This window comes from Bos indicus, chromosome 9 (assembly GCF_029378745.1).
Source record: "Bos indicus isolate NIAB-ARS_2022 breed Sahiwal x Tharparkar chromosome 9, NIAB-ARS_B.indTharparkar_mat_pri_1.0, whole genome shotgun sequence".
Lineage (NCBI taxonomy): Eukaryota > Metazoa > Chordata > Mammalia > Artiodactyla > Bovidae > Bos > Bos indicus.
Window position 1 is genome coordinate 80,722,046 of NC_091768.1, and position 26,616 is coordinate 80,748,661.

General features: G+C 39.1%; 1 protein-coding gene across 2 annotated transcripts in view; it reads left to right on the forward strand.

Moving 5' to 3' along the window:
- The window catches only part of AIG1 (androgen induced 1), a 272,202-nt gene that overhangs the window by 63,562 nt on the left and 182,024 nt on the right, over positions 1 to 26,616 (forward strand). For both annotated transcript variants that reach the window (XM_019967525.2, XM_019967524.2), the window contains exon 2: positions 20,387 to 20,542. In XM_019967525.2, coding sequence (XP_019823084.1) covers positions 20,387 to 20,542 — 156 coding nt within the window. The remainder of the gene's footprint in view (positions 1 to 20,386; positions 20,543 to 26,616) is intronic.

Genomic DNA, 26,616 nt, shown 5'->3' on the forward strand with positions numbered 1-26,616 from the left:
GCTGTGAGAGGAGATTTGTCAGGGAATGCAGGAAGGTCTGTGTTGGACCTGTGAAGTTGGAGATTCCTATCTGAAATGTTCAAATGAGGACGTTGAATAGATAGCTGGAATTCAAGGGAGAGGTCTGGCTAAAGATGTCATGTAAATAGGAGCCCTTATCACAGAGATAGTATCCAAAGTCCGGAGACTGGATCAGATCTTCAAGGTAGTGGATGAGGCTGGAAAAACAGACGCACTCCAATGTCTGAGCCCTGGGGTATGCAGAGTTTAGAGGCAGAGGAGGTAGGAAGAAACCAGCGAAGAGACAGACGGAATATTCAGTGGGAAAGGGGGACAAACCAACTTGCAGAACAACTACATAAACGCACATTACATGTCGTAGATGACCATATGTTGTTGTTTAGCTGTTAAGTCATGTCCAAGTCTTTTGTGACTCCATGGACTAGAGCCTGCTATGGAATTACCCAGGCAAGAATACTGGAGTGGGTTGCCATTTCCTTCTCCAGGGGATCTTCTCAACCCAGGGATCGAACCCACGTCTCCTGTATTGGCAGGTGGATTATTTTTACTGCTGAGCCACCAGAGGAGGCCTAGACTGGATGATCATTGCTATAACATCCTTTTGGAAAAATGGAATATATCATGATTTTAATGCACGAATTCATTGGGGTATATTTCAAGTATAGCCTTTATACCCTATACACTGTGGTGACTACCAAAAGCTTTTTTTTTTTTTTTTTTTTTACTAAATGTTGTCCTCATGGCCTGAAAGATTTAAAGAATTTTCTCATCAGGGGTTTATTCAGGCACGAAGATGATCTGGGCATCACTGGAGCTGATTATGTGCAACCCCGTGCAGAATATTTCGTGATAATGTTCAAGTAGAAATAGTAACCTTAGCTTCTAAATTTACTACCTAAAAACACAGTGATTTGGAAAAACACCAAAGGATTTGGGTCCATAATTACAGTATTACTAAAATAGAGATATACATTATTTACAGTGTGCTTTCAAAATTAAGGTAAGACAGACCTGTTGATTGGACTTAAAACAGGGACCAATTTTTTTATGTTAATGACACCTTCCACAAAATGGTTGTGTAAACATGCTTTTATCATCAGGTATCTGTAGAGAGCTTTTCCACATCTGACTAGATTTATTCAATTTAAAGAATTTAGTAGTTTAATACATTTTGCTAAATGAAATGAAGCCAGTTACAGAAGGGCAAATATTGCATGATTCCACTTACAAGCTTTCTAAAATAATCAGACTCAGAGAACAGAATAGAATGGTGGTTGCTAGGGGGTGGGCAGAGGGGAATGAGCAGTTGCTAATCAGCAGGTACGAAGTTTCAGTTACGTAAGGTGAATAAATTCTAGAGACCTGTTTTATACCATTCGCCTATAGTTAATAATACTGTATGATACCCTTAAAATTTGATGAGGGTAGAGTTCATGTTAAGTGTTCTTACTACAATAAAATAAAAAATAAAAATGAATTAAAGAAACGAATTTAATGACATAGCCTAAGGTCTATAATTTATGTTGCATTATGTTAATAAGTAAGCGAATCATAATATTCTGTTAAGAGTTTTATAACAGAGGGAATTGAGAGACTTAAGTAAAAACATTGCCAAAGACGCTCCTATAGGGAACTTCTAGAGAGTGTTCCTAAGAAAGAATTTTCATAGCACTTTATCACTTACTAACATGTCTCTAAGCTCATGTCTGGAAGCATTCTGGCTACCAGAAGACGTTAAGATATTTTCCCAGATGTGCTCAATTTAAATATCAAACACATCATAAACTTTGCCACATATATGTTTAAGTCAAAGAGTTTTGAAGACTAAGAAATTCAAAAGTAGGGAATAATTTTCATAATATGCTCCACTCTCAAGAGGTATCCGTGTGTAGAATAATACTTAAGTGGAGTAAAGCCCACTTCTGTGCATGGGTAACAGCCACTGGATCTAAAACACACAGGCAGCTGGTCCATATCATAATAGATACACATGCTGGGCATGGAAGAGAATGATGCTAAAGCCCTATACCTCTTATACTCCCAATGGAGGGTGGGGTTTTGGAAGTGGAGCCTTCACTTAAGATAAAGAGATAAGCAGTTAAGTGTTTGCAGTAGCTCAGGAACACTTTGAACTTAGTTATTTAAGTGGCTTATCCCTTCTTCCTCCAGTGTTTGGGATCTGGGGCTTCTACCTGGATAAAGGATCTTGGACAGAAACCTTTATCCCTTTCTGTAAATCCTCGTCAGTGCACTGATACTAGCACCATCACAGCATAAGGAAGGAAAAGAAGGCCACTAAAAGGAAAGAGTTTTCAGATCCAGCATTTGGGGAGATTTGATTCAGGATATTTTGATGTCACAAAAGTGTATTGACCAAAACATTTGTCCTGGATTCAGTATCAGTAATGGATTTTTAAAACAATAGCTGAGGCAAATATTGTGTGTGTGTGTGTGTGTGTGTGTGTGCGCGCTGTGTGTGCTTAGTCACTCAGTCCTGGCTGACTCTTTGCAACCCCATGGACTGTAGCCTGCCAGGCTCTGTCCATGGGATTCTCCAGGCAAGAATACTGGAGTGGGTTGCCATGACCTCCTCATACACACACACATATATGTATGTATATATATGCATACATATAGGCTTCCCAGATGGCTCATTGAGTAAAGACTCTGCCTGCAGTACAGAAGATAAAGGTGACATGGGTTCCGTCCCTGGGTCAGGAAGATCCCCTGGAGAAGGAAATGGCACTCCACTCCAGTACATGGACACAGGAGCCTGGAGGACTAAGGTTCATAGCATTTCAGAGTCAAAAATGACTGAAGCAGCTGAGCACACATGCAAGCTTATATATATATATATATATATATATATATATATATATATTCCTCATGGTCAATCTATAAATCTGAGGTAATCTGATGAACATCTCTAGATACTAGTTCAATCGTAGCACCTGATGTCAATTAAGATAGAAAAGATGGCTAGATTAGGTCTTCTTTGCCCACCCCATATTCTCAACTACGTCATTTCTTCTAGCATTTACTAGTTTGAAACATTAACCTTCAGCTACTGCATTCTGATCAAGAGAGTATTGACTCTAAGTTTAACATCCATATAATATTAAGGATGAAGTGCATATATAAACTTTTCCTTCAACTTTACATTTTCTATGGAGTAAATTTTTGTGTTCCGTGCCCCCCTCCAGCCAAATCCATATGTTAAAATCTTTAAGGTGATGATGGTATTAAGAGGTGGAACCCTTGGGAGGTGATTAGGTCATGATAGTATAACCCTAGTGAATGAGATTATACCCTTACAAAAGAGACCCCACAGAAGTCTCTTGACCCTTCTGCCTTGTAAGAGCACAGCAAGAAGACTGCCATCTGTGAACCAGAAGGCGGGGCTTCACCAGACACCAATCCACCAGCACCTTGGTCTTGGACTTCCCAGCCTGTAGAACTGTAAGAAATGAATTTTGCTTTACAAGCCACCCAGTGTATGGTGCTTCTGTTCAGTTCAGTTCAGTTCAGTTGCTCAGTCGTGCCTGACTCTTTGCAACCCCATGAACTGCAGCATGCCAGGCCTACCTGTCCATCACCAACTCCCGGAGTTTACCCAAAATCATGTCCATTGAGTTGGTGATGCCATCCAACCATCTCTGTCATCCCTTCTCCTTCCGCCTTCAATCTTTCCCATCATCAGGGTCTTTTCAAATGAGTCAGCTCTTCACATCAGGTGGCCAAAAAATTGGAGTTTTAGCTTCAACATCATTCCTTCCAATGAACACCCAGGACTGATCTCCTTTAGGATGGACTGGTTGGATCTCCTTGCAGTCCAAGGGACTCTCAAGAGTCTTCTCCAACACCACAGTCTAAAAGCATCAATTCTTTGGCGTTCAGCTTTCTGTATAGTCCAACTCTCACATCCATACATGACTACTGGAAAAACCATAGCTTTGACTAGATGGACCTTTGTTGACAAAGTAATGTCTCTGCTTTTGAATATGCTATCTAGGTTGGTCATAACTTTCCTTCCAAGGAGTAAGAGTCTTTGAATTTCATGGCTGCAATCACTGTCTGCAGTGATTTTGGAGCCCCAAAAAATAAAGTCTGACACTGTTTCCACTGTTTCCCCATCTATTTGCTTCTATTACAGAGCCCAAACAGACAGAGACAACATTACATAAATCTTTTCTCCCAAAGATCATTTAACATGTTTTTGTTTTCCTCCCTTCTTCCCCCACCCCCTATTTTCTTCCTTCTTCACCTACCAGAATTGCCATTAAAATATCACTAATGGCAACCCACTCCAGTATTCTTACCTGGGAAATCCCATGGACAGAGGAGCCTGGCGGGCTACAGTCCATCGAGTCACAAAAGAGTTGGACACGACTTAGCGACTAAACAACTAGTTATTTGCAGAAGCTATTAAAACCGCTTTCTTAGGATCAACTCCAGTGTGGTCTTCAGTTTGGGCTTTCTCACTGGCAAGTGGCTAAGGCTGTACTGTTCACGTTTTAACTCTTAGAAACATAAGTAAACATTTGATTTTTCTAAAACCTGTGGTATTTATTTCAAATAGAGTTATTTTTAGTCGTTCTGATTTTTGAAAGCTCAGAAAAATCTTATTTGGAATCACTTAGAAATTTATAAAGTTTAAAAAAAAATTTTTTTACAGTTTTTCATAAAGTTGGCTTTCCCAGCTGTCTTTAAAATTTGGTATAAATTTTAGTATGCTTCCTAATATAAAAGTTAGTATACTTTCTGATTTCTAACCAACAACAGATTATTTTCATTTATTTGTTATCCTGGTGAGAAAATTATTGCTAGCTTTAAAAGTTAATGTACCTTATGAAGCAACATAAAATATGTATTTTTTTGTTTTGTTTTCTGAGGTTCTAGAACTCTTGGGTTGTTTCTTCTTGAGTTTATACTTTTAAATGTATTTTGATTTCATAATGGGTAGTATTAAATTAAAGTCTCTTAGAAGTTCCTGGATGAATAGTATTTTGAAGAAGAAATGAATATTTTAAATGAATATCTTCTGGAACTCCACAGGATTTTTGGTTTTCCCTCTTTATTCTACCCATAATAAAAGTGGTGAGATTTATCCCTTTGTGGAATATATTTATCATTTTTAATTGCTCTGTCCATGACAGCATTGGGTTTGTGTGTGTATGTGTGTGTATGCTATTTATTGGCTTTTAAACATACTTTGTGTGTCTATGAGAACAGGAATGTGGCAGGGTCAAAAGAAGATGAATTACTCTAATGTAATTGAAAGGAAAAATGGTATTCTTTGTATTTCTATTGATGCAAGGCACTCAATATTCATCGTTTATAAATATATATTTTATATTGATATACTTAATTGACAGGTTTCTAAAATATCTGTGATAATGTTTTAGAAGCTATGCTTCTTTGTATTTTTGGTTCCAATTTCTTTTTTAACTTTTTTTTTGCCCCAGAAGTGTACAATCCCATTAGTACATAAAATTCACTCCTCATGATATTTTTTTTCTCCCCAATTCTGCTGACTTTTATCACAGCCTCCCAGGAGCTGCTTGCCGTAGCCACCCCTGGATCTCATGGTCGCTGAGAACAGCTTGACCTCTAGGCCATTCTTGGACCACAGGCTCCCGCCATTCAGTTTATTTGCTCCCACTAGATCTGTGACCGCCCCCCCCCAAAAAAAACCCTCATTCTCTGTCACTCTCCTGACTTCCTGTTCTTCTCTAGCCACTCTAAACCCCACGATCTAGCTCTGTAGTCATTCCCCTCCTGACGCCGTCACTGTCCCAGCGCCTCGTGGGTTTTCCCTGCTGACCCTCACACCTGCTAGGTCTACCTGCATGCCCTTCACTAGGGCGCTGAGCACGACTGGAAGCAAATGCAGGTGCCCCCCCCACACACCCCAGTTTTCCAGAGCTTGCTATATACCACTTGGCTTTTATTATAAAAGACCTACATTAGTATCTTTTTGCCAACTGAAAGAAATCCATAGAGGATTTTCACTTTTACATGGAAAAAAGATGAAAGGAAAAGATGGAGTTCAGCTTCTGCTTTATAGTGAAGTGTATGTGCTTCAGCGCAGTGACAGGGATGTCACCACGCTCCTTCCTTGGGAACCACACTCAACTGAAAACTGTGGCAGCTTAACGCTTTATGTCAGTTTATTTTGTGCATCTGTTAGCAGGATATGTCCTAAGGTCCTTGCTTCTCTGCTTTACCCTTACCAGCTTGTGAAGGGTTTCATAGGAATGCTCTACTGCTGGAGAGTGGGGAACCCTGCACAGTGCGGATCAGTTGAAATACGTCTGTGCGGTCACCTTCGTAACAGGGCCCTCTGCATCTGCTGGCCATCCTCCTACCAGCCCTCCTTCTCTACTCAGCTGTCTTTGCCACTGTCATTAATTCTGCAATTAGATGTCATTAATTCTGTAATATAGATATGTGTTGATACTACACCCCAGATGTTGTGCCAATCTCTAGAGATACAGTATCGAACAAAAACCATTCTCTGCCCCCATGTGCCTGCAAGAGAGTCAGGCGTTTATAAAATAGCAGCACTAATGATGATTTTATTACACTTGAATCCAGGGGGAAAAAACAAGAGATAACCTAAAATGCATACTGGGGTAGGGAGAAGGAGACTCTAACTTGGCTCTAGGTAGCATTTTATTGTGATTATTGTCTTGCTTTTCCTTATGGTTTTACCACATGTGTGTGCCTGGACTGATATTGTGGGGGTTTTTTTCCCCTTTCTTTTAGAACGTTATTTAAATGGTGTGATACTCTTTTGGTCTTCTAAGACTTGCTTTTATTGTTCAGTGTTACACTTGTGTGATCATCTGTATTCATCTATGTAACTCTAGGTACTTAATTTTCACTGCTGCATGTTACTCTTTTATACCTCTGTTTATCCATGGTTGAGTCTGCTTTGTGCACATTTGGATTGTTTTGTACTTTCTGTTATTATAAACAATTCAGATATAAACAGGAAAGGTGTGATAGAGATTGGTTAATTTTCAATATGCATGCAAATTTTAGTTTAGGTCTTTCGCTTCAGCCTTATCTATCTAACACAAGTACCACAAATTGGGCTTCCCTGGTGGCTCAGTGGTAAAGAATCTGCCTGCCAATGCAGGAGATGAGGGGTTGATTCTTGGGTCACGAAGATGCCTTGGAAAAGGAAATGACCACCCACTCTAGTATTCTTGCCTGGGAAATCCCATGGACAGAGGAGCCTGGTTGGCTACAGTCCGTGGGGTCGCAGAGAGTCAGACATGACTGAGTGACTAAACAACAGCAACCACAAAGTAGAAGCAAATTTGACCACTTTGAATATTGCATCATATTTAAAATATTATGATAATATCTCCATCATCTTTTCCTGTTATACTATCTATAGAAGGTGGCATAAAATAATCAAATGACCCAAAGTCAAGAGACAGGTCAGACTGTCTGTCTGCAAATGTCCTTCCCTCTTTCTTAGCATTTCATTAGAATAATTACAGTATTGTCAGCGGTGCTCTTAAAATATCAGTTAAGTCATTGTGAGTTAAACGAGATAGCTGTTGTCTCTCAGCTTCAAATTCACCCTGTAACACTTGCTCTTCCATAACCTTTTAAGCATTTCTCCTTTACATTGAAGATGATGTTGAGCTTTCTCAGTAAAGGACACTGAAGGGACATTGCAGAAGGATAGGGCGTCACTTACTGGTTCAAGCTGCTGTCCCAGTGGTCAGCTGTGTGGGTAGAAGAACATTTAGTATTGCTCAGCCCCAGCTACAGGCAGGGGGTGTACAGTCCCTGCAGCCCCTCCCCCCCAACCTGGGCACCCACCACCTGCTCCAGGTCTCCTGCCCACAATGGTCACTCAACTCCTTCTGTGTACCTGCCCATTGGCAGAGGCTCACCTGTACCTCCATCATCTCCCTGACTGCCAGCATACCGTCTTCAGTGAGGTCTGAAGCCCATCCTTGGGTAGGGGACTTCTTCCAAGTTCTTCTTTCCTTGGCTGCTCTCCCTGAGCCCCAGGGCACCATCTAGCATCCTCTTTACATGTAATACTTACTCTCCTATCATAACCTAATCAATCTTTGTATTAAATGTACCCTGCTTAAAAAAAAAAAAGTGAAATCTAAAACCTAACATAAACTTACACATCCAGTGTTCTAAATGTCACCAATTTTTTTCTTTTTCTCTATGCATGATCTAAAGTCTTGGTTTATTTATTTTGTTATTATTTACTCTTTAATTGGAGGAAAATTGATTTAAAACATTGTGTTGGTTTCTGCTGTACAACAGTGCAATTCAGCCATAATTATACATACGTCAGGTCTCTCTTGAGTCCCTCCTCTGCCCCCATCCCACTCCTCTAGGTGATCACAGAGCACCAGGCTGTGCTCCCTGTGTTATATAGCATTTGAATCCGTTCTAATGAGGTAGATGAACCTAGAGGCTGTTATACAGAGTGAAGGAAATCAGAAAGAGAAAATCAAGTATCATATATTAGCACATATATATGGAATCTAGAAAAATGGAATTGATGAACCTATTTGCAAGGAAGGAATGGAGATGGCAGATACAGAGTATGAACTTGTGGGCACAGTGGGGGAAGGAGAAAGTGGGACGAGTGGAGAAAGTAGCATCGACGTATGTACACCGCTGTGTGTAAAACGATAGCTGGTGAGAAGCTGCTCTGTCACCAGTTTTTAAGCACAAGAAAATCATGTTCCAGTTTAGTTACGACTCAAAATTATGTCCATTAAGTTACTGTTGGCTCTTGAATAGGTGGGAGTTAGAGACCCTCATTCAGTAGAAAAACTTGTGTATAATTTTATAGTTGGCCTTTCATATCTGAGGTTCCTTATCTGTGTACACACCCAACCACAGATCATGTAGTAGCATGGTATTTACTATTGAAAAAAATCCATGTGTATGTGGAACCATGCAGCTCAAACCTGTGCTGTTCAAGGGTCAACTCTATTTTTAAGCATAAGAATATCTTGTTTCCTAGTAGAAACTTAAGGTGATGACTTTGTGAAGAAAGTAATGGTTGTATTTAATTTGTTACCTGAGTAATTGAGAACTGTAATGTACTTCTTAATTTCTTAATGTAATAAATTACAGTACCATTTCTGACTTTTTAAAAATTTCATACTCATCTAAAGGACAGAAGCATATACCTAAAGCAACAATCTCATTTCAGGTTACGCACTCTAGGTGCCAGGAGACAGGCATAAGACCACTAACATATGTATGCATCCTCAGCTTTCCTATGCCGTTATTTCCAAAGTGATTGAACCAAAGTATGCTCCCTTTAGCATTGTTCCACACCATCTTCCTCACTTGGTATTATCAGATTTTTCTGAATCATTAATGAATTTTAAAATGTCTCAGGGACCTGTCATTTTTTCTGAGATTTTACATTGTCACTTAAGTTGATTACTGGTAGGACCCTTCCAGCACTAGCTTCATACCGTCTCAAGCTATAAGAACCCAGGGATTTTATAATACTCTTAACAAAGAGGTAAAACGTTATGAAGTCATAGATGAACTAGTAGAGAATAGAATTGAAAAGAATGGTTCATCATACCTCTTATGCTCTGCAGCAGTTAACTTCAAAGTGGTAGAACAGTGGCCAGTTTGGGTTTAAAATGGAAAATGCTGTCTGATAGGGAATAAGACCTTTCAGAGCCCATCTAGAAGCTTTTGTCTAGGAAGACCCTGTTTCTGAAGGCAAAAGTCAGCATCTTGACACAGTGAACCACTTTCGTAAGTATTTTAACCATTCAGTTTCCTGTCAAGTATTTGTCTACAATTATGCAGACATAGTCTTTGTGTAGACTCAGTGTTAGACCAAAATCAATAGATTGATAAGTATTTAAAGCAGAAACATCTATGGACAGGGACCATGTTTTTCTAATGGGCTTAATTAATACAGTGTTACCTGCAGAAGTACGTGCTCTTAATGCACATAGTTTAGCTTGTTATATATAGATTGCACATGGGTTATGTATGATTATCTGATTTTATGTCATCACTTGTGGCTCAGACAGTAAAGAATCTGCCTGCAATGCAGGAGACCCAGGTTCAGCCTCTGGGTCGGAAAGATCCTGTGGAGAAGGGAATGGCAACCCTCTCCAGTATTCCTGCCTGGAAAATCTCCATGGAGAGAGCAACCTGACTGGCTACATACAGTCCATGGGATCACAAAGAGTTGGGCATGACTGACACTAACACTTTCATGTCATAACTTAGCATCTGGTTTGATCTTAATTCAGTTCCTTTTATTTAGATTTCAGAATTATCTAGTTCTTTAATGATTATGTTTGCCACTTAATAATATTTTGCTGCACAAGTAAACATTTACTTGGATAAAGCCAGTTTTACAGTGTTAGAAAATTAATGCACTTTGAAACAAATTTGTGTTATTAAAGATACAACATCTTTTTTCTTTAAATAATTGTTCACCACTGTTACTGTGCATTTAGTAAACGCAGATGCCACTAAGTTAGAGGCTAGACATTTCCAGGTACATTCACATTTGCTCACAGCGTGCAATCATTTAATGGTCTGCGTTGCTGCATTAATAGTTTACTAAGTGTTTTGTATGTAGTAGTTAATAAATATTTGTTAAATGAATCAATAGTGTGTTTAATTCAGATTCACGCTAATATTAATAGTTGAAAAAAATCTTTAAGCCTGTAAAAAGTTTGGGGTAGCTTCTAAAGTCAGTGGAACACAGGAAACACCCAGGGGGAATTTTCTGTCCTTATTTGCAGATTAGAATGGAATCCCCAGAAGGAACCCTGCAGTGCTCTTATCAGGATGTTGCTAGAACATGGAATGATTGCACCCATTACTTTGTGAAGGGCATGCAAGGCTTTCTTCAGATGACTGCTCTCCTTGCTACTTATTGAAAACAATTCTGTGATGTTTGTAAACAAATTTTGTGGACAAGATTTCCTTTCCAAAGCAGCTTATCTAAGTGCATTATTTCTGACTGAAAAGCTTATTTTTCTTTCTATCTGAATAGATTGCTTGCCAGTGGTGACTTTCAGCTGATTTCATCGATTTTCAGTAATGAGATAGAGCAGTATGAGGTAAATGTCTGTGTACATGGGCAAGGACTCTAAATCGCATTCTGAAAACCACGGGCTTGATGATGCAATGAGTCCATCTCCTCAAAAATGTTTGTGGTGAAGATTCCTTGAAAATACTCGGGCTTGAAGCACATCACTTAAATGGCGGATTTAGAAAAATGAGTTACAGTCATTAGAGCGAGAGAAGCATTTTGGCTTGTTCAGGCTAACTCTCTCCAAGGGTAGTGGCGGAAAATTCACCAGGCAGTACGTCTGATGGGAATAGTCGCAGAGGATGAAGGAGGCAGAAGGAGCTTGTGGTACCTTTTAATGCATTGGTTTCTCTACAGAGTAGCATTCAAACATGTAACTAATGATGCCTTCCATGTACCTGTAGGCTCCATTCTGTAGAACTGCCAGAGATGTTCAGATGTCTCTAGCAAGGAAGGCACTGGAAACCCGTGTGAAGAAATCCTTGCCGAATTCACTCATCTGATTTCATATTGAGTCACTGTCCCTTGGTGCCAAACTACTTTTGGCATTCACTCTTGATAATAAGAAGGAGTTATGCACTATTAAAAAGTAAGGCACTTGTGGAATGAAGGGGGAGTCCCTTAGAAGATTGTGTTTTATGGTACTGCTATTTTGTACCTCTTGTATTCTTTCAACATGGTATTTCACTCCTTCAGATTCACTCTTTATTGAATACATTTATTGCCATGGATTGGTTTTGAGCAAGAACTACATTGAAAGTTTTATGAACTGAAAACAGAATAACTGTTTATGCTATACAGTGCCATGGCTTCCCTGACAGCTCAGTTGGTAAAGAGTCCACCTGCAATGCAGGAACCCCGGTTCGATTCCTTGGTCAGGAAGATCCCCTGGAGAAAGGAGAGGCTACCCACTCCAGTATTCTTGAGTTTCCCTTGTGGCTCAGCTGGTAAGGAATCTGCTTGCAATGCAGGAGACCTGGGTTCGATTCTTGGGTTAGGAAGATCCCCTGGAGAAGGGAAAGGCTACCCACTCCAGTATTCTTGAGTTTCCCTTGTGGCTCAGCTGGTAAGGAATCTGCTTGCAATGCAGGAGACCTGGGTTCGATTCCTGGGTTAGGAAGATCCCCTGGAGAAGGGAAAGGCTACCCACTCCAGTATTCTGGCCTGGAGAATTCCACAGACTGTATAGTCCATGGTGTCGCAAAGGGTCGGACACGACTGAGCGACTTTCACTCTTCACTATACAGTGCCACATGATGTATGAGAAACTGAAAGGCCTTCAGCTCGCACCATTTCTCCAAATGTGTCATTCACCCTTCTGCATAGGAGAAGTTACACAAACATACCACGTGCCATGTATGTTATATAGGCATGTTCCATCTGTCTGTCTATTCCATTCTTTCCCGGTTTACTAAAGTTTACGTAATGTTATTCTCTGATTACTGAAGAGCTTAGATAGATTTTTCACTTCTTCTTTATCATCTCCCCTTTAATTAATGCTCTTGTCCTCATATAGAGGACTCCTCCAGGCCTTCCCTTATGACACCTATAAATCTCACTGCCTTCTTTCCATCTGTTCTCTCCACAGTTTTCCTTCATTCCATGATCCACATCACTCCAGTTTCATTGCCACCCCTCAGAGTTCCATCTTCTTGTTTCCTCTGTCTGCTGTGTCTAAAAATTAACTTCAAAATAAGCAAAATATTCACAACAAGCACTATGGTACTCTTTGCATTAATCTTATGAAAGTAAAATATGAGAAAAATGCAATACGTTAATTTATAAGGAATCTTACTCCCAAAGGTCAAGACACCTTTACTGGTCTTAAAGTTCATATGATTCCATTTCTTATGCTACTTTTCCTGTTTTGGTGCATCCTTGGTTCTTGCCTGAGTTTGGCCAATTATTCAGAAATGTAAAAATTAGCAACTGAAGTAATGACATAACCTGATATAGAGACTATAGCTTTGGTGCAATTACATGTAATTAGGGATATTGAAGTTGACCTAGTGAAATGAAATAAAATCCATTCTCAATAAACTATGTCCTATATGTTTGGGAATAAATGTTAGAAGTCTAATGAATTTTCCCTCTAATACAAACAGAATTGTAATAGTTTAGTGCATTCCAGAGAAAAAGGAAAATAATGTTAATTTAATAAAGATACTCATGTCAAGGAAGATGAAGACATGAATGGAATTTGGGTACATTTCCACACTTGTGGAAGTGAATCCTAAACATAAAATGACTCAGTAAATAAGCTGTGATTTTCTGCCAGGGAAAGTTGAGGAGTTGGATGGAAGATGCAGAACGAATTAAACAGTAGAGAACATTCTAGAGGAATAAATGCTGGAATGACTGCAAAATATCCTGGGATTTTTTTTTTCCCCATTCTGATAGATTTCTATTTATATTTTTTGGAGAGATATGATACATTTGACCACTTCATTTCTACACGTGATACAAAATAATAAGATCAAGCAGCCTGCTAAGAACTCAAAGCCAGATGGTGTATATGTATGTCATGCTGAGCTGATGGTTTGAAAATGCCAGCTCTGCAGAATGGCTGGAGCTGAATAATGCTTCAAGGGAATCCTACTTAAGATTCACTTGTGCATCTTTATGTGACTTTTACATTCTTAACTTCATGAATTTTAAGTTGCAGTGGACAGCGTGATACATATAGGCAGCAGAGTGAAATGTTTCTAACGTGATTTGTTAGCTTTCAGCACAAGTCAGATTTTAACAAAGTGGCAGAAGTATAAATGGTTTAACAATATTGACTAACTGCTTCTTAAATGAACAAATAACCAAAAGTCAATCCTTGCTTCTCTGCAGGAAATGATGGACTGTTCCATAATTTTTAGGTATTATCTTTTGAGTATTAGCCAGTGTGAGTTAAAAAAAAGATAGCAATACCCAACATCCCTCTGTGTCTCCTGATGTTTGGAAATTGGGAGAAAATTGTTTTGTGGTATCTCCTCTCTCTGATTCCCACATTCTTTGGGGAGGTCTTCCACAGCAGGTAAGGCATGGCAGCCGTAGTGTGGTCATAAGCAGGGGAGAGCCACTGGAGAGACCTACAGACAGTGACAGGTGGCCACCAGGTAATGGCAAGGGCACTGCTGTGTTAGCAACACCAGTGGCTAAGAAGAGGAATCAGCTGTAGAGATGTACAAGATTTCATAATACCAGTAATCTAAATTTGGCAAAATGTTTTGACTATTATATTTATATTTGCAGAACTTTTGTTTTTCTCTTCTGGAATATGAGATTCTATCTCTCTCCTTTCATTTGCACTTTAAATCTTCATAAAAGCATATGTTTTCCAAGAACAAGTGAATCATTTATTTATTTTTAAAAAACTTATTGAGCAATTTAAACCTCTGTTAAATCAGTTTTTGCTCCCTCCATTTTGAAGCTCAACTATAGTAGTTCACATTTAAGATCATTACGCCTTCTTAGTGAATTGATCCATTTATCATGATTTATTTTTGGTAATATTGCTTATCTTGAAACCTTCTTTTGACATTAATATAGCTATTCCATCTTTCTTATGATTAGTGTTCATATCCATTTACTTTTAACAAATCCACATCTTTATACTTGTAGTGCTCTTTGTTTTTTAAATGCAATCTGTCAATCTCTGCCTTTTAATTGGAAACTTTAAACCATTTGTATTTAATGTAATTATAGGCATTGTTGGATTAAAGTCTGCTGTCTTACTTTCTTTTCTCTGTATCATCTGTTTTTTGTTTCTTTCCCCCAATTTCTGACTTCTTTTAGATTACTTTGATATTGTTAATATTCCATTTTATTTCTACTATTTGTTTATTATTTACAGTAGATAGAATTTAGAATTTCTAAATTGGCCCCCAAAGATGTCCCACTCTAATCCTGGGAACCTGTGAATGAATGCGCTATAGCTCCTCTGATTGCACTGATATACAAAGAGTTGACCTTAAGAAAGAATATTATCCATGTGGGCCTGATCTTAATATCACACGAGCCCTTAAAATTAGAAAGCTTTTTCAGGCCAGAAGAGGAAAACAGAAGAGAGATTTAAAAAGATCTAAAGCATAAAGCAGAGAAGGCAATGGCACCCCACTCCAGTACTCTTGCCTGGAAAATCCCATGGACGGAGGAGCCTGGTAGGCTGCAGTCCATAGGGTCGCTAAGAGTCGGACACGACTGAGCGAATTCACTTTCACTTCTCACTTTCACGCATTGGAGAAGGAAATGGCAACCCACTCCAGTGTTCTTGCCTAGAGAATCCCAGGGATGGGGAGCCTGGTGGGCTGCCGTCTGTGGGGTCGCACAGAGTCGGACACGACTGAAGTGACTTAGCAGTTAGCAAAGCATAAAGAGTAATTGATATTCTGGATTTGAGTATGGAAGGAGCCATCGTACATGGATTGGAGAGCAGATACAAGGAGCTGAGAGTGACTCTGGCTGGCAGCTAACAAGAGAATGTAAACTTCAGTTTTATAGTGTAAAAGAGCTAAGGCTCAAGGCTTGAAAGTAGATCCTTTTCTTGAGCCTCCAAATAAAAGCCCAACTTGGCCAATACTGTAAGTTTGCTATTGTGATACCCTGAGCATAGAAGCCAGACTAACTTACCTGGACTTCTGACCTAAAGAACTGGAAACTAATAATTTGTGTGTTAAGCTACTAAGTTTGTGGTTATTTGTCTTTCAGCACAGAAAACCAATACACTAGCTGAAGATCTCCATTTTATTCTTTGAGAGGTTGCTCTAGGGTTTATAATATGCATCATTAATTTGTCACTGTCTTCTGCCAAATAATATTATACCACTTTATATGTAACTAAGAATTGAACAGCAGTATGCCTTCCATTCCTCCCTTCTTATCTTTTGTGCTATGATTGTCATAATTTTATTTCCAAATATGTTTAAAACCTCACAATATATTGTTATATTTTTGCCTTAAGTAGTCATTTATCTTTAAAAATAAAACAGATCAGAAGATAAGTTTTTTTATGTTTATCCACATATTTACTATTTTAGCAATTGTCATTGCTTAGTTTAAATTTGAAGTTATATTTGGTATCATATTCCCAATTCCTTTTACATTTCTTTTAGTGAAAGTCTGTTGACTATTTGTCTATTTGTCTGAAAAAGTCTTTCACCTTTGACTTAAGGGTTTTTCCCCCTTACGAACTTTAAAGATATCATTGTACTGTTTTCTGGCTTGTTTTGTCTTAGAAGTCTGAGATATTTTTAATCTTTATTTTTCTGTACACGATGCCATTTTCTGTAGTGACTGTTAAGATATCCTCTTTTTTCACAGATTTTCAGCATTTTATTGCACTATGCCTATGTAGTTTTCTTTGTACATGCTCCATTACTTAAGGTTCTTGTACTTGTGGGTTTATAGTTTTCAATAAATTTGGAAAAACATCAGCCATTATTTCTTCACATATTCTTTCTACATGACCCTTTGTGTCTTCAGAGCTCTAATACATGTATATTAGATTGCTTGATATTTTCTCACAGTTCACTGTTCAATTCAGTTCAGTCACTCAGCTGTGTCCAACTCTTTGTGACCCCATGAACCGCAGCACGCCAGGCTTCCCTGTCCATCACCAACTCCTGGAGTTCACCCAACCCATGTCCATTGAGTTGGTGATGCCATCCAACCGTCTCATCCTCTGTCGTCCCCTTCTCCTCCTGCCCCCAATCCCTCCCAGCAACAGGGTCTTTTCAAATGAGTCAGCTCTTCGCAGCAGATGGCCAAAGTATTAGAGTTTCAGCTTCAGCATCAGTCCGTCCAATGAACACCCAGGACTGATCTCCTTTAGGATGGACTGGTTGGATCTCCTTGCAGTCCAAGGGACTCTCAAGAGTCTTTGGTACTGTTAATTTTTAGTCTTTTTTTCTTTCTTTGATTCATTTTGGATGGTTTATTTTTGCTGTGTATTCAATTTTAAATCTTCTCTTCTGTAGTAGCCAATCTATTATTCCCATGCAGTGACTTTTTAATTTCAGGTAATATCTTCTTCACTTTTAATGTTCAGTTTGATTCTTTACATTTTTTTCCTCTCATTGTTTTCATTTAACTTCTTAATTTAATTTAGTTGTTTAATGTTCTTGTATTCTAATTCCAATATTTCTGTCATTTCTATACCTATTTTTATTTAATTCATTTTCTCCTGGTTAAAGGACTGTTTCTTGGCATGTCTAGTAATTTTTGATTGGATGTTGGATATTGTTAAATGTTTGGATTTTGTTCTCCTCCTTTAAGGAGTATAGAATTTTATATTTGCAAGTATTTAAGTTATTCATAGATCAGCCTGATTGTTTTTTCTTTGAGGCTTGTTTTTAAATATTGCTGAGTTAGATCTAGAGTCACCTTTATTCCAGGGCCATCTTAGCACTGCTGTTTAAGTATTAAGTGTCTTGGGTCTCTACTGAATGCCTGTTGTAGTCTATAAGGCTTCTCTGTTTGGTCAGAACTTGAATACCTGTATATCCTAATTGGGTTCTTGAGAATGGGTTTATGGGGGGTAGAATTCTCAAATGACCCTCAGTGATACTCATATTTGCATAATCTCCTCCCACTGGGTTTTGGAAGATCCTGTGAGTTTGATCACTCCTTTAATTACATTACTTTATATGACCAAGGAGAATTAGTCACAGTGGGCCTGATCTCATCATGTGAGCCCTTTAAGAAACAGGTTCCTCTGGCTGATTACAGAGGGGAAAAGCCCAATATATGAAAAATTGATTTCTATATTTAGTACAAATGTCTAGTTTATGGTAGGAGTCAAATATGGTACCTGTTACTTGACCATGGAATTTTAAAATTCACCTAACTCACTTGAGTAGGAGCTCACTAAATTCTGCTACTATTAGCTGATCTTTAAAACTAGAGGAAACTGATTTGGAAGGAAGGGAATTGAAAGAAACTAGTTAACCATATTCCAAAAGTAAGAAAACCATTCTTTTTAAAGTTATTTGGAAATGTTTCATAATAATGAAATATATAGAGAAGACTATAATAAACTTCCGTATACCCAATAATCAACTTAAGAAATAAAATACTGATATAGTTGAGGCCCTTCTGTCCTTCCTTCAATCTCATCCTCCTTGTAGAGGTACTTAATTTTAGTGTTATTAATTCCATGTGTTTCTTCATATTTTACCTCATATGCATGCATCTTTGAATTTATCTTTGCATTTTTTGACATTTGTTTTAATGGTATCAATATGCAGCGTTTTTTGTTTCCTTTTTTGTTTGTTTAGTATTTTGTTGTGAGACTGAAAAATTGATGTGTGCTTAGGATTCCATTGTATGACTAGCATGATTTATCTAGTCAACTATTAAGAGATTTAGATTGTATTCATTTATTGAAGCAGTGAATGCTGAAATTAACTTTCTTGTAGATGTGACTTCATAGTGAAGTCACTAGATAAAAGAGTAAATGAATTTTTAGATCACTAGCCACTAACAGTTTTTCTTCAAAGTGGTTTTCCCAATTTTCATTCCTACCATAAGAATTCTGGTTATTCTCCATCCTTATAACCCTTGGTACTGTCAGAATTAAATTACAGTAGTCAATAGTTACATGGATGAGAAAAATGCTATCTCATTGTGATCTAAATTTGCATCTCTCTGATTATTGATAAGGGATGACACTTTTTAATATGTTCACTACCAGATTATAATAGAAATTATTATTCTCCAGTATTACTCCCCAATTTCTCAAACCCCATTAGGGTTGACATAAAGGTCTAACATCTAAAGTCATTAAGATGTGCGATGGAAAATTTTCCCAAGTGGCAAATTATTCCCTGAGTCATTTAAATTATTTCTGGTCATCATAGCATGATTCTTGCCAACACTTTTAATTGTGCCATGCTCAATATGGCAGTCTTAGCTTCTCCCTCTCTGGTTTTTCTGGTTTGTAGAAAAGCAAGAAATCTTAAGTCATTGAAGGCAAAAGTAGGCCAAGTTATGAAGAAGAATAGAACATTATTCTGGCTAAGAATGACTAATAACTATAGGGTTTGCTGATTTCAAAAGAGCCTGGTATATTACCTGGTGATGGAATCTTCATATTTGGGAATTTTTCAAGCGGCTTAGATAAAAATTTAACCAGAATGGTTAACAAAACTGAGTGTGTCTGTGCTTCTCCAAGAGATAGAACCAAGTAATTTTGAGGGTCCTTCTCCCCGCTTTGTCCTGTGCCTCAATGAGGAACAGAACTTTCACAGATTCGTTCCACTGCCAAGATGATAATCCACCAAGAAAATTATTTTGTTATGTTTTCTAACCATAATGAACAAAATTGTATCTTGTACAAATACATCATCAGTAAATTATTTCTTGTAAATGGAACTAGAAAAATTCCCCTGAATATGTTCTTGGTGCTAAATGGGTATGACTTTGAGCCCATGGAATATATTTTCTGCCCTTTGCATAAGTAGAATTACCATCTGCCAAGTTATGTTACAGTATTCTGCTTGCCTTCACTCGTACCTCTGGATCACCAACACTTTTACCCTCACTTTAGGAATTTCACGAATATCTGGGCTCTAGCATTTCAATGGTCTCTGTGATGGTCCAAGTAAACATAGCTATGCAAGTAATTCAATTTGTAATTGATTTTGGAATGTACAAGTTGTTGTACGTTTGGGGGGAAAATGGGTAAGTTTACCTTACTTCGGAAAGATCTTATTTCATAAAGATTGAAAACTTCAGATGGAGGTCATTTAGTTCAAGTTTGAAAACAGAAAATTGCTCTGTTTCAGGCTTGTTGATTGCTTTCAGTTGATTTCTCTGTGACTCAAGGACTAGAAGCTTTCTACCACTTCCTTTGGTAGAAAAAATGTTGACCCTAAGAGACTAAATCATAGGAAGGTTTCTTCACATTCAGACTTAATTGTCTCATTTATTATATCTTTTTCTTTGCACTTTTTAGATGTTTGTTAAACTGCACTAGTCAATATTACTAAACCACAGATGTGATGTTTTAAAATAAGGAATATGTCATTTTGAGAACTGATACCAGTTTCTGCTCGCGCATGTTTTGCATTTGTCCTTAGCAAAAATGGAAGTAGTGTTTTAAGATGGATTTTCTCACCTACGATAGCACGTTGTAAATATCTGAGTCTTTCTCTGTTTGCAGGGCCAGGTCTTTAGATATGCTTCTCATCCTCTCTTACCCTATGTCATGTTGCAGAGGTATAGCTGGTTTGCTCTTCTCCAGGTTGGGTCTCTTTCTATCTTATTGACTTACTACCAATCATTGTCTCCCTCCAGGTTATCCAAGCTGTCTTTTTTGGCATCTGTGTGCTGACTGATCTTTCCAGTCTTCTGACTAGAGGAAGTGGGAACCAAGAACAGGAAAGACAGCTCAAGAAGCTCATCTCTCTCCGGGACTGGATGCTGGCTGTATTGGCCTTTCCTGTTGGGGTTGTGAGTATGAAGTAAATCGCATTTAACCACAAAAGAAATGAGTCTTATATTAGACTTCTCAGAGGGAAAACGGCTAATTATAGGCTTCTGCACTGGGGCTGCCATAGCACAGCACCACGGACTGAGTGGCTTAAACAACAGAAATTTAGTTTTTCCCATTTCTAGAGGCTGCAAGTCTGATATCCAGGTGTCCGCAGGGTTGATTTCTTCAGAGGTCTCTCTCCTTGCCTTGCAAATGGCCTCCTTCGCCTGTATCTTCACATGCTTTTTCCTCTGTGTATCCCTGTCCCAATCTCCCCTTCTTAGAAGGACACAGTCATACTGGCCCTCAATGACATCATTTAATCTCACTTGCCTCGTTAAAGACGTTGCCTCTTTAAATCACGTTCCAAGATACTGAGAGTTAGGACTTCAGCAGAGGAATTTTAGGGGGACACAATTCAACCTGTAATGGTTTCTTAAGCAGCCCAGACTTAAAATGTATGGGTCTGTGATCATTCTTGTATTTTTGAACTTGGGAGAGGAAGTCAGTAATAGCTCATACTTCTTCACTTACTCAGTGGTGCCATTAGCCAATATCACTTAAGTAAATGCCGCTTAATGTTTGATTCTACTCTGGCTCCATTGATTTCCATTGTTTTCAGTTAGATTCCCTCCCTAGCTTAACTTCCTTCACTGATTTGTTAATCGCCCATCATCTCTACATAGAGGGCCAGGGCACCATGAGACTCTATAGATTTTAACCTGTGAAGAGCCAGAAGAATGAGAGAACACTTGTAAATTGTGATAACAATTAAGAGCATTTTGTGTAATTCAAATATAGAACTTTCATCGGCCACCTGATAGAAATCAGGTGGAGAAATAGAAACCCGTGTACCAAGTCCATGGTCCTTTGTAGGCAGAGTCAGAAAGTTGCTTTTTAAATCTTTCCAATGGCTCTTACTCATATTTGCCACATTTATACCTGGCTGAAGCCTCTATACACTTGTTCTAAGACCAGTTAGTGGGCACCAAGACTATTACTGAATTGCTTTTTCTGCATACTGAGTTGTATCTTCTTGGAATGAAGTAACCTTTAAACTCTTAACAACAGGACAAGGAAAGTAGTATGATCCGGTTGTATGTCTCCTCATTCATCCTTACCCTCCAAAAAATCTAGATGTTTGCTCAGGTTAAAGCCATCTAGCAGATCTCTCAAAACTGGTTACTTAACATAACAGAGTTAAATACCTTATATATTATTCAATATTTCCTTCTTTAGACTTGCCTTATAAAATTCAAACACCTTCTATGAGAATACTTATCTAAGAGAAAATTTCCAATGCCATAAACTGTAAAGACCTACACTTTCTACTTGAAAGAATTATCTAGAAAATCCAAGTTTGTGCGTTTTCTGTTACTTTTTACCTGCTTGAAGTGAAAGTGTTAGTCACTCGGTCATGTCTGACTCTTTGCAACCCCATGGACCTATCCACCAAATTCTGGAGTGGTTAGGCATTCCCTTTTCCAGTTTACTGCCTTGGAATTTCTATAGGCATGTCACTAATTCTGGGGATCCTCCTTGATTAGAAGGAATACAGTAGTAACAAAATACAAAGTCAAATAGAAATACAATATTATCCTTTCCTCTTTGCTCTGCCCGCTTCTGTTATGTGGTGTCAGACTGTGTCTCTATGAGCTTAAGTTGTGTGTCTTGCTACTCTAATCAAAGGCTCATTGCATATGCCCTCTAGACATTTATAACATTCAGTTCACTTCAGTTCAGTCGCTCAGTTGTGTCCGACTCTTTGCGATCCCATGAATCGCAGCATGCCAGGCCTCCCTGTCCATCACTAAACTCCTGAAGTTCACCCAAACTCATGTGCATTGAGTCGGTGATGCCATCCAGCCATCTCATCCTCTGTCGTCCCCTTCTCCTCCTGCCCCCAATCCCTCCCAGCATCAGAGTCTTTTCCAATGAGTCAACTCTTCACATGAGGTGGCCAAAGTACTGGAGTTTCAGCTTTAGCATCAGTCCTTCCAAAGAACACCCAGGACTGATCTCCTTTAGAATGGACTGCTTGGAACTCCTTGCAGTCCAAGGGACTCTCAAGAGTCTTCTCCAACACCACAGTTCAAAAGCATCAATTCTTCGGTCTCAGCTTTCTTCACAGTCCAACTTTCACATCCATACATGACCACTGGAAAAACCATAGCCTTGACTAGACAGATCTTTGTTGGCAAAGTAATGTCTCTGCTTTTGAGTATGCTGTCTAGGTTGGTCATAACTTTCCTTCCAAGGAGTAAGCGTCTTTTAATTTCATGGCTGCAGTCACCATCTGCAGTGATTTTGGAGCCCCAAAAAATAAAGTCTGACACTGTTTCCACTATTTCCCCAAACTATTTGCCATGAAGTGATGGGACCAGATGCCATGATCTTCGTTTTCTGAATGTTGAATTTTAAACCAACTTTTTCACTCTCCTCTTTGACTTTCATCAAGAGGCTTTTTAGTTCCTCTTCACTTTCTGCCATAAGGGTGGTGTCATCTGCATATCTGAGGTTATTGATATTTCTCCCGGCAATCTTGATTCCAGCTTGTGCTTCTTCCAGCCCAGCGTTTCTCATGATGTACTCTGCATAGAAGTTAAATAAGCAGGGTGACAATATACAGCCTTGATGAACTCCTTTTCCTATTTGGAACCAGTCTGTTGTTCCATGTCCAGTTCCAACTGTTGCTTCCTGATCTGCATATAGGCCTCTGACATTACTTTAGCCTAAAACATTTTATCCTGTTTGAGACTTGAGATATTTGTCCACTTTCAGTGTCCTTCCTGAATTTAGTCCATGCATGCTTTGTGATTTGTAAAAAGAATGGGAGTCTTTTTGTTTGCTTGTTTGTTTGATTTGAGTATATCCAATATTTTCTCCCGTGTTTCACTATGTTTGTTGTTTTCTCTGTATTTTAAAAGACAGAGGAGACATCATAATGCCTTTATTATGCTCCTTTTTGAGCCAAAAGTCGTAATATCATATTTTCATGATATAATGTATACACCTTTCCTAGCCGATGAACTTCACAGAGGAATATAAAAAATAAATAATGAATCAGAGATGTGCTGTTTCACTAATTTCTTTAACTCTTATTTTTTTCTTGCCTGCTGATATTTTATAGTCAATATTTGGGTCATAATTTTCCTTGTTAAAATGAGCCACTTTCCTTTTCATAGTCACTAGCATTCTATTTTTCCTGAGCTTTTTGGAGCCTCCCTCTCCTCTGCCCTGCTCTTGTTCTCTTTCTGTCTCTCTGTTTAATATAAGGAAGAATCCTGGCCTGTAATTGCCTTGCATTTTCCATTGTTTTTTACTCTGGCATTTGATTTTTTGTGTCTCTTTACCTAATTTCACACTCTAAAATGAAAGTGGAGAGTGAAAAAGTTGACTTAAAGCTCAACATTCAGAAAACGAAGATCATGGCATCTGGTCCCATCACTTCATGGGCAATAGATGGGGAAACAGTGGAAACAGTGTCAGACTTTATTTTTCTGGGCTCCAAAATCACTGCAGATGGTGACTGCAGCCATGAAATTAAAAGACGCTTACTCCTTGGAAGGAAAGTTATGACCAACCTAGACAGCATATTCAAAAGCAGAGACATTACTTTGCCGACAAATGTTCGTCTAGTCAAGGCTATGGTTTTTCCTGTGGTCATGTATGGATGTGAGAGTTGGACTGTGAAGAAGGCTGAGACCGAAGAATTGATGCCTTTGAACTATGGTGTTGGAGAAGACTCTTGAGAGTCCCTTGGACTGCAAGGAGATCCAAGCAGTCCATTCTGAAGGAGATCAGCCCTGGGTGTTCTTTGGAAGGAATGATGCTAAAGCTGAAACTCCAGTACTTTGGCCACCTCATGCGAAGAGTTGACTCATTGGAAAAGACTCTGATGCTGGGAGGGATTGGGGGCAGGAGGAGAAGGGGACGACAGAGGATGAGATGGCTGGATGGCATCACCGACTCAATGGATGTGAGTCTGGGTGAACTCCAAGAGTTGGTGATGGACAGGGGGGCCTGGCATGCTGTGATTCATGGGGTCGCAAAGAGTCGGACACGACTGAGCAACTGAACTAACACACAGAAATTCCTTGAGGCCAAAAAAAAAAAAGATTGATAAATGCCTTCTTCCTAGATTCCACTAATTTTATTATAAAGTCATATTTTCAGAGGATATGAATTTGACTCTTTATAACCATTTTTATATAATTTTAAACTCAGTGGACATGAGTTTGAGCAAACACCAGGAGACAGTGAAGGACAGGGAAGCCTGGCGTGCTGCAGTTCATGGGGTTGCAAAGAGTTGGACACAACTGAGCAATGAAACACTAACAATCATTTTTATCCAATTTTTTTTGCATGTAAACATACAGTTTAATGATATTTCCCTTGTCTTTCTGTCTACTTCCCAGCTTTCCTTTCAAATGAGCCCTAGTCTCTGCTGTGACTTCAGAGGTTCCCTTGCCCTTCTATATCTCCCCCAGGATCTGGAATTCCACAGTAGTTTCAGACTTTCTTCCTTGTTAACATATGAGCCCTTCCTGAAGCAGCATCACTGGGAATCACTTGAAGAGATGTCATCTTTACTCTTCCTGTGGCTCTTGGCCTGAGAGGGAGGTAACCAACCCAAAGGGTTCGTTACATCAGACAGATGGAAATAGCAGTGATGCCCATGACTTGTAGGAATCTGTAGTGTAAGAATGCCTATGTATGCAAATGACTGGTTATAACGTTTGTAATTGAACACCTTGTATCATGTTGGTTGACACAGTCAAAATGCTAAAGGGAAAATCCCAGCACTCTCCCTGCACCCAGAAAGCCTGGGACGTGGCTTGAGCCTCTGAAGAAGGAAGATGCAGAGACTCCACTTAGAAGTCTGTGGTCAGTCCCCAGGGCCTCCAGGCTCTGACTGCCAGGTGACTGCCAGCCTCACAGAAGACCTCCTCTGCTGCCTTCTCCAGCTTTCTCAGCTCCACACTTTTGTCAACCACAAGTTTGAAGGGGAAAGCAATGTCATTTTTGCTTCTTGGTGCAGGGCAAAAGGGCTTCCCTTGTGCTAGTGGTAAAGAACCCACTTGACAATGCAGAAGACATAAGAGACATGGGTTCGATCTCAATGTGGGTTGAGAAGATCCCTTGGAGAAGGGCATGGCAAGCCACTCTGGTATTCTTGACTGGAGAATCCCATGGACAGAGGATAGGATCCTGGCAGGCTAGAGTCCATAGGGTTCCAAAGAATTGGACATGAAACTGAAGAGACTTTTAGCATATAAGGCAAAAAGGCAATGGGCCTGAAAAGAGGGCAGAATGGCAGCTGAATGTATTACTGCTGCTCAAAGTTTCCCAAAGAGACCTCTCCACCTTAGGCTTTTCCGGACATTTCCATTATTTCTGTCTCTCTCACCTCAGCTGCAAATGTGGCAGCAAGAAAGACCCGGGTAGGTTATCTAGGACTTGTATTTTCTCCACTAATGCTTCCTCCAATAACGAGGTTAATTGAGAGCCTACAGTAATTGTTTTATGTGCGCATGAAGCGCTAAGTATGATTCTGTGACCCATGGACCTGATGCCTCTACTTCATGCAGTCTGTCTCTCTCAAGGATATATAAAAGTAATGAAGCATTCCAACCCAAGATAATTGAGGTGAAGCTTTGTTTCAGCATAACCTTGAAGAAACCAGGCAGGGTTGCTTGAGTGAACAAAGCATGTATCATCCTGATTTGTGTAGATTCCCATAAATGCAAAGCTGGCCTTGATTAGTGATGCTAATGGCCGGAAACCACCACCACTCCCAAAGCCTTGCAGCTCATTTTTGCAGGGACAACCCCTGGGAGGCTCATCTTACCATGTGCAGTTCATTTCTGAACCCTGTCACCCTTTTAAAGAAGCATTACAAATAATTCTATGACATTATGTGGTCTGGAAGCACTGATGTTTATTAGGAGCAATCAAACCAAGAATGTCTTTTGTCTCCCGTGAGTTCCGTTGACTTTCATGCTGGCAGATACTCTTCTAGTTAAGAGAACAGGCTAAGGCTTTCAACCAA